The sequence below is a fragment of the Protomyctophum parallelum genome (assembly GCF_964188405.1).
Source record: "Protomyctophum parallelum genome assembly, chromosome: 22".
In the NCBI taxonomy this organism is placed as follows: Eukaryota; Metazoa; Chordata; class Actinopteri; order Myctophiformes; family Myctophidae; genus Protomyctophum; species Protomyctophum parallelum.
In genome coordinates, this window is record NC_139714.1 from 26,763,091 (window position 1) to 26,772,601 (window position 9,511).

The 9,511-nt window shown below is 46.4% G+C and overlaps 1 protein-coding gene across 1 annotated transcript in view; it reads right to left on the reverse strand.

The window, feature by feature from the left end:
* Positions 1–7,136, reverse strand: part of LOC310853708 (laminin subunit beta-1-like) — a 61,486-nt gene extending 54,350 nt beyond the window's left edge. The window contains 3 exon segments of the mRNA XM_083758105.1: positions 191–326; positions 3,848–4,035; positions 7,005–7,136. Coding sequence (XP_083614231.1) covers positions 191–326; positions 3,848–4,035; positions 7,005–7,035 — 355 coding nt within the window. The 5' untranslated portion in view covers positions 7,036–7,136.
* Positions 7,137–9,511: the final 2,375 nt, after the last annotated feature.

The window sequence follows — 9,511 nt, forward strand, 5'->3', positions numbered from 1 at the left end:
TTAGTAGATTTGACCCCCCAATCCAACCCTTTGATGCTGAGTGCCAAGCAGGGAGGCATTGGGTCTCGTTTTTACAGTCTTTGGTACGGCCCGGCCGGGGATCGAACCCCCGACCTCCCAGTCTCAGGGTGGACACTCTAACCACAAGGCCACTGAGCTGGTCAGAGTGTTTCTATCTGGTGTGTCTCACCGTTCTGGGACTGCCACCAGGTCTTCAGGCGGTTGTGGGCGAAGGTGGTGACCAGGTTCTCCACCGTGTGGCTCCTGGGGTTCCTCAGCTCGTCGTACATCCGCTTGGAGTCGCACAGGAAACACTTCTTCTCCTCCTGGCGGAGCCGAGAGGGAGCAGAGGACATTTTGAGTTCAAAACGTTCTCTCTGAAGGAATAAATGTTCAAAGATTTGTGTCACATTTTCACGATTTTTCGAAAATAGCAGACCTACAAGCTCGTAGCTTGTAGATCTGCTATTTTTTTAATAGCTAAAGTGTAACCTAATGCTTAAAACACCAAAAGGCGTTTCCCGTTAATATAGGAATGAGCCAATAGATGCATATATCTAATATTGTGTGACCTGTAATGTAGGACCAGGTGTTAGGGTGATGTGCGCCCTAATGTAGGACCAGGTGTTAGGGCGATGTGCGCCCTAATGTAGGACCAGGTGTTAGGGCGATGTGCGCCCTAATGTAGGACCAGGTGTTATGTTAGGGCGATGTGTGCCCTAATGTAGGACCAGGTGTTATGTTAGGGCGATGTGTGCCCTAATGTAGGACCAGGTGTTATGTTAGGGCGATGTGCGCCCTAATGTAGGACCAGGTGTTATGTTAGGGCGATGTGCGCCCTAATGTAGGACCAGGTGTTATGTTAGGGCGATGTGCGCCCTAATGTAGGACCAGGTGTTATGTTAGGGCGATGTGCGCCCTAATGTAGGACCAGGTGTTATGTTAGGGCGATGTGCGCCCTAATGTAGGACCAGGTGTTATGTTAGGGCGATGTGTGCCCTAATGTAGGACCAGGTGTTATGTTAGGGCGATGTGTGCCCTAATGTAGGACCAGGTGTTATGTTAGGGCGATGTGTGCCCTAATGTAGGACCAGGTGTTAGGGCGATGTGTGCCCTAATGTAGGACCAGGTGTTATGTTAGGGCGATGTGCGCCCTAATGTAGGACCAGGTGTTAGGGCGATGTGTGCCCTAATGTAGGACCAGGTGTTATGTTAGGGCGATGTGTGCCCTAATGTAGGACCAGGTGTTAGGGCGATGTGTGCCCTAATGTAGGACCAGGTGTTATGTTAGGGCGATGTGTGCCCTAATGTAGGACCAGGTGTTAGGGCGATGTGCGCCCTAATGTAGGACCAGGTGTTAGGGCGATGTGTGCCCTAATGTAGGACCAGGTGTTAGGGCGATGTGCGCCCTAATGTAGGACCAGGTGTTATGTTAGGGCGATGTGCGCCCTAATGTAGGACCAGGTGTTATGTTAGGGCGATGTGCGCCCTAATGTAGGACCAGGTGTTATGTTAGGGCGATGTGTGCCCTAATGTAGGACCAGGTGTTATGTTAGGGCGATGTGCGCCCTAATGTAGGACCAGGTGTTATGTTAGGGCGATGTGCGCCCTAATGTAGGACCAGGTGTTAGGGCGATGTGCGCCCTAATGTAGGACCAGGTGTTATGTTAGGGCGATGTGTGCCCTAATGTAGGACCAGGTGTTATGTTAGGGCGATGTGTGCCCTAATGTAGGACCAGGTGTTATGTTAGGGTGATGTGCGCCCTAATGTAGGACCAGGTGTTATGTTAGGGCGATGTGCGCCCTAATGTAGGACCAGGTGTTATGTTAGGGCGATGTGCGCCCTAATGTAGGACCAGGTGTTATGTTAGGGCGATGTGCGCCCTAATGTAGGACCAGGTGTTATGTTAGGGCGATGTGCGCCCTAATGTAGGACCAGGTGTTATGTTAGGGCGATGTGCGCCCTAATGTAGGACCAGGTGTTATGTTAGGGCGATGTGCGCCCTAATGTAGGACCAGGTGTTATGTTAGGGCGATGTGCGCCCTAATGTAGGACCAGGTGTTAGGGCGATGTGCGCCCTAATGTAGGACCAGGTGTTATGTTAGGGCGATGTGTGCCCTAATGTAGGACCAGGTGTTATGTTAGGGCGATGTGTGCCCTAATGTAGGACCAGGTGTTATGTTAGGGCGATGTGCGGCATCTTTAAAACGGTGTCCCACCGAAGATAAAATCAGCAATCAATGAAACACCGACTGCAATCAAGCCACGGTAAAGGTTTGTTGTTCGGTTTATCCCCAAATCAAGTTATCCCAACTATGCTTTCACTTTGTGAAAGGAAAGGGTGGGCAGTTTGTGAGTTATAGCTTCATTTACTGACTCCATGTAAACAGCATAAGTTTAAATTGACTGCATCACACACACACACACACACACACACACACACACACACACACACACACACACACACACACACACACACACACACCACACACACACACACACGCACACACACTGTATACTGATTATTTCAAAACGCATACAGTATGAACCAGGCCAACTTTGGCTGTGTTGGAATGGCTGGAGTGTCCATAAAATATGTGTAATATTCTGTTTCCATCCCCCACCCCGTCCCAGCCCGTCCCAGTCTAAACCAGAACCCCATCATGACATCACATATAGCCCTCTGTTTGATAAGGCCACCACCATTCACACAAACCCATTTAATAGCCGAACTTTGCCCCGAGGGGTCTTTGATACGAGAGGATACCCCCCCCCTCCCCCCCCATCGTCTCACACCCTAATCACAGGGACACAGGGGACACCCCCCCCCCAGGGACACAGGGCAGCAATTGTGTCAGAAACACAGTGCTTATTGTGGAGGGGAATGCCAGCAGAACTCTCCCACACAAATACAGCATCATGGAGACTTCTTCTCACTTGCGCCCGTGCAGACACGCACGTGCACGCACACACACACACACGCACAACATACCGTACACTGTGGTTTCATTTACAGCATGCTGAAAAGCTGGCTGTGGTGTGGGATAGATGCTCATGTACTGTACAGTGAGTTATAGTTATTGCTTTCGCGCAAGCAGAGCGTGCAAGTAGTACTGTGGTCGGCTGCGTATGTATGGTATATATGTACGGTATGTACAGTAGGCCTGTCCTCAGTGGTCCCTAATTGGTTGTTGATGGTGACGTAATTAAGATAATTATGTTTCAGTGTTGGGTGGGTAAATGTAATGCGATCGGCTGGGTATGTACAGTATGCATGTACTGTATGTATGTATGTCGGTGTTGTCCACCGGACAATAAAGTCCCTTATTGGCTGTCGGATGGTGACGTAACTAACATTAGTTAGTAGCAGTACTTGTGTTCAAGGTGCAAGTTCTAGTTGACGATGAAATGATCCTGGTTGGCTGTGCTTTACTGCTCCGTTTCATCAGGTTCAGCCCAACTGGAGGTCATTCTCTTACAGGGCTGGACTGGCCACAGGTCATACCGGGCATTTTTTTTGACAGGCAGGCAGGCCAATAGGCAGCAGGCGACCAGGAAAGGTCCGGGCGTGCTGCCATTCTGCCATCATGATAATGTCACTGTGCCTGTATCAGTGAGTGACAATTAAACCCTCTACAAAGGGTTGTGTAGTTGTCTGTTGGTTTGTATCATTCATGTTGTTCTGTAAAAGTGGTGGTATTATTAGGGCTTGTTTGTTTGTGTGTGCCGTGACGGAGCGGGCGGCAGAGTTTCTGCTATCTGCGTGCTGGTTGTGGTGGGCCGGTCTGGGCCAAATTCACCCGAAAATGACTGAATTTTTGTCCCAGTCCAGCCCTGTTCTCTTACCTCCAGGTGTCCCACGATGCAGAAGTGTTGGGGTTTCTTCAGACCGCAGGTGGAGGAGGCGGTGAGCTTGTGCGCGCGGCCGATCAGGAGGTCTCCGGTGGCGGGGTAGCAGCTCCCCTCGGTGCACATGTCCCCAAACTCTGGCACCTGCAGCACCTGCAGCGCCCCGCCATGCAGCCAGGCCAGGGCTGAGGGCACAACACAATATAAAAACACCTGCAACGCCCCGCCTGCAGCCAGGCCAGGGCTGAGGGCACAACACAATATAAAAACACCTGCAACGCCCCGGCATGCAGCCAGGCCAGGGCTGAGGGAACAACACAATATAAAAACACCTACAACGCCTGCAGCCACGTCAGGGCTGAGGGAACAACACAATATAAAAACACCTGCAACGCCCCCGCCTGCAGCCACCCTGCAGGGCTGAGGGAACAACACAATATAAAAACACCTGCAACGCCCCCGCCTGCAGCCACCCTGCAGGGCTGAGGGCACAACACAATATAAAAACACCTGCAACGCCCCCGCCTGCAGCCACCCTGCAGGGCTGAGGGCACAACACAATATAAAAACACCTGCAACGCCCCCGCCTGCAGCCACCCTGCAGGGCTGAGGGCACAACACAATATAAAAACACATGCAACGCCCCCGCCTGCAGCCACCCTGCAGGGCTGAGGGCACAACACAATATAAAAACACCTACAACGCCCCGGCATGCAGCCAGGCCAGGGCTGAGGGCACAACACAATAACACAATATAAAAACACCTCCAACGCCCCCGCCTGCAGCCAGAGGGCTGAGGGAACAACACAATATAAAAACACCTGCAACGCCCCCGCCTGCAGCCAGAGGGCTGAGGGAACAACACAATAACACAATATAAAAACACCTCCAACGCCCCGGCCTGCAGCCAGGCCAGGGCTGAGGGAACAACACAATATAAAAACACCTCCAACGCCCCGGCCTGCAGCCAGGCCAGGGCTGAGGGAACAACACAATATAAAAACACATGCAACGCCCCGGCCTGCAGCCAGAGGGCTGAGGGAACAACACAATATAAAAACACATGCAACGCCCCCGGCCTGCAGCCACCCTGCAGGGCTGAGGGAACAACACAATATAAAAACACCTCCAACGCCCCTGCCTGCAGCCAGAGGGCTGAGGGAACAACACAATATAAAAACACCTCCAACGCCCCCGCCTGCAGCCAGAGGGCTGAGGGAACAACACAATAATGTTCAGTGGGAATCCTGATGATTATTATAGCATGCAGACCTGGAGCTTTAACCCATTTTGGACTGAGGTCGATAAAAAAAAGGCTTCTAAATCCTAAAGAAAATCTGAAAAACCCATGTTTCTATGTCAGTGGTGCTCAACCTTTTTCATGTCAAGGACCCCCAGAATTATCTCTATTGGGCCACGGGTCCATCTCAAAATATGTAGTTCCAGGGACCCCCCAGAAGCAAATATTTTAGTTAAAAATGTTTGCTCTGAAATATATATTCAATGATTTGCGCCACATTTTAACGATTTTTAACGATTCATAGCGCGCCACCAAGTGTGTACCTTGTATTTTCAGCTATATTAGTATTTCAAAGTGTCCATGATGTCATGGACACTTCCTTCCTGGTCTACAATTCCCATAATGCTTTGGTGCACTGCTCCTCCTTGTGGATATAGGCGGAGGGCTGTCTTACTGAGACAACATGTAGTCCAGGAAGTAAGTGAGCCCAGTGTCCATGACATCATGGACACTTTGAAATACTAAAATATCTAAAAACACATTTTATTCCCAACATAAAAACCCCCAGGAAAGTGTTTCTTGTCTCCCAAAAAGATCTGGTTGCAAAAGGGGTGAAGTGTCCCTTTAATTTAGACAAAGACTTGTGCCACCAAAACTGTGGAATGCCCTACTACGCCCTACCAACAGCCATAAAGACGTGTGAATCCCTATTCTCTTTCAAAACTCACTGAGACTCCTTTTCCACCGGTTGGGAACCGGTTCAGTTCAGAACCAGTTCTTAGCCCATGAGCCGGACCTCCGAAATGGTATGTTTTGCATATTTTCCTACATAATGCTTAAAGCAATTAGCTATTGAAAAATAGCAGATCTACAAGCTCATAGCGTGCCACTCGGTGGCGCGCTATGAGCTTGTAGATCTGCTATTTTTCAATAATCGTGAAAATATTTATTTCAGAAAACAGGAGGATTTAGAAGTTGTTTTTTTTATTTTTAGGTCAGAATTTCAGAAAATGTGTAATATCCCCCCCCCCAATTGGTTACTGTACATATTTTTGTTTCCTATACTCATTTATATGATGTTTTTTTGCATAGTATCGCAAACAAGCCAATTAATGCTTTCATGAATTCATCCTTTAGGAGTAGACCTACTGTAGTTCCCTGTTGCTTGTCCAATGCTGTTAATAAAGTAGGCCTAATCAATCAATCAATCAGTCAGTCAATCAATCAATCAATCAGTCAATCAAAGGCTGGCACCAGTTTGATGGAATCAAAACGGTCCTTTGTCTCTCAAGCTTTCCTGGCTGCCTGTATCTAAACATGGCATTCATGCTTTCAGCTCAATTTCTTTAAATTAAAATCACATGGATCCACTCTCTCTCTCTCTCTCTCTCTCTCTCTCTCTCTCTCTCTCTCTCTCTCTCATGAAACCAGGGGTGGTGGTACGGTGGAGCTAAAAACACTAACTAAAAAAACGAAACAAACCTAATAGTAGGAATGCGTTTGTTTTTAGTCTGTAAACATTTAAAAGGCATATCCCTCCAGACAGCAATAAGGCATAATATGCAGCCAAAGAATATAAACGTTAAATAGAAATAATTTGAGAAACTCAATTCTAATTAAGTTCTAGGAAAATGCTAGAAGTGTACAGTGAATATAATGGTTTACATGTGGCTTTCATTACACAATTTCTTGAAGAAAAAAAAGGAGAGAGAGAGAGAGAGAGAGAGAGAGAGAGAGAGGGAGTTGGCAGACAAACTGTTGACTACAGTACATGACATTCAATTCAGAAAAACTAGCTTGATCATCATCTTGGAAGGGAACACCGTATAGTTGTCCCATAATAACTTCCCCAAGGCTTAACTTTTAGCATCATCATTCATAATAGATAAATCAGCTGTAATTAAATAAACTCACCCAAAATGGTTGTAACGTGAATTAACATCATGTCCAACTAGTTGCACATTGAGAGCTCGTCCTGTGGGCTGTGTGTGTGTGTGTGTGTGTGTGTGTGAGAGAGAGATGAGCAGTAGGCTGGCTCTAGGCTCTATGGGCTGTGAGTTGTGAAGTGTAGTGTCGGAGAGGGAGTTGTCTTGTTTGGCAGTAAGTCGATATGCTGCATCTCTCTCTCTCTCTCTCTCTCACACACACACACACACACACACACACACACACACACACACACACACACCACGCGCACGCCAGAGCGCAGTTGCGCGCACCTCCTGTTCCGACACACATGCACACACACACGCGCGCGCGCGCGCACACACACACACACACACACACACACACACACACACACACACACACACACACACACACACACACACACACACATTGTCTTAGATTTTACTCTGAGTCTGAGTGCACAAATGCAAAATGCAACAGTTTTTGTAGTGCTTGAAATGCGTAGCCTAGGCCTACTGTAATTCTCCAATCTGTTAATTAATACTTCAATCAATCAAACGAGTGTAATGCTTTATTATTGGGTGGGTCATCCACTCACAGTTACCAGTTTTTGTATTGAGTTGTGCTTGAAATGTACTGTAATTCTCCAATCTGTTAATGAAGCAATACAATTGTGCAACAGTAGTTGGGCTAACTTGCTAAGCATAGTCATATATATTGAATTCATTTGGTCGCACTAAAGGACGTATTCTGCCATTTCTTATTCATTTTCAGTATTCCCATCAGCACCCTCTTTTTGCAACAAGCTCTGACTTCTACCGGACGTCTTATCAACGTCTTTTTGCAAGCAGCTGTGTTCTGACTGGTGCGTTGTATGGACGTTGTATGGACGTCTGGTGGTTAGTGGCAACCATGGTTACATGATAGAGGTCTGACTGGGACGTTGTATGGACGTTGTATCGACGTCTGGTGGCTACGCATATATGTTACATATATGCAACATATATGTTACATAGAGGTCTGACTGGGACGTTGTATGGACGTTGTATCGACGTCATTTGGACGTCCGCTCACTCCGCTGGTGCTTTTGTGTGTAAACAAGAGATTTCCTCAGTGGGTATAAGCCTATAATGTGATGCACAGTCAATTTCTGCTTTAATAGCCTACTGTCTGTAGCTACAGGAATACCTGAAGATTGATTGATTGATTGAGGTATCTATATGCATCGTATTTTTCATGTTATCATGCAGTAGCAGGCCTACATTTCTACTACATTCTTAAATTATCTTTTGGTCATCTTGTTTAATACTTGCCAGGTTGAAACACAAACTGAATCTCACTGTCCATTATACATTAGTAATTATTGCGTCACGCGCATATTAACACCACTGTCCTGATTGAATCGTGGACTGGATCTTAAATAATTGTTTTTTTGTATGGCTTTTTTTTTTTTACCGTGGGTTCAGTTGGTTCCACTTGACCACCTCCCAGAGTCCCAGACTGAGTGCAGTTATAATCATAGGACATAGGTAATAACAAGCAGCAGTTTAGAAGACTCGATGTCGCCCTCCAGTGACATTCCGCGGAACTGCAAAAACCCACTGGACACGTGTAGGCTAATAGTTTGTTTGAATATCCTGTTCAGAACTAAAATATGGTTCTTGCATTCATTAATATATATATATATGTATATATATATATATATACATACATACACACACACTGGTTCTCAAACTTTCATGTCATTGACCCCCAGATTGACACTAATTAGCCTGCGGACCCCCATTAGAAAGGATATGCCAGGGACCCCCATAAAAGAAGATCTTTACAGCTCTAGAAGTGATTCTAAAGCCATTTAATTTCACGGACCCCCATTTAATGGCATTTCTATCTCTGAGACCCTGATTTATAGTGTCAAATCAATGTAATTTTAACTTTGAGAGTGATTCCATTTGTACACTCTCAGAGTTACCGACCCATAAGGGTCCATTTGGTTCCAAACTATCATTTTAGCTGGGGACCCCCTGGAACTCCCTCAAGGACCCCTGGGGGTCCCCGAACCCCACTTTGGGAACCACTGTGCTAAAGAGCTTATTTCCTCAAATACAAAAAAAGAAAAGAAAATACAATAAAACATGAACATATTAACTTTTAATCACATACATTAATTTAAGAGATATACATACAATCATAAACACTCTTTTAATCAAATAATTTCATACATCATTAATGGCACCTAACAGTGCAGCGAGTAAAATATTGCTCATAAAAACTTTCATAATTTATTATACAGCTGTATGTGGCATTAGGTCTGAAGGTCTCTCATTCAAGGAAAAATAATACATTTACATTTTTATATAAACTACGGCAGGCCCTTGTTGTTCCTATGATTAACGACACTGTAAGGTTAACATGACTTGTCGTTAGGGTGTGTGTGTGTGTCTTCACAGCTTGGACTGAGGGACAGACACAGGACTGGGATACAGATGTGTGTGTGTCTTCACAGCTTGGAC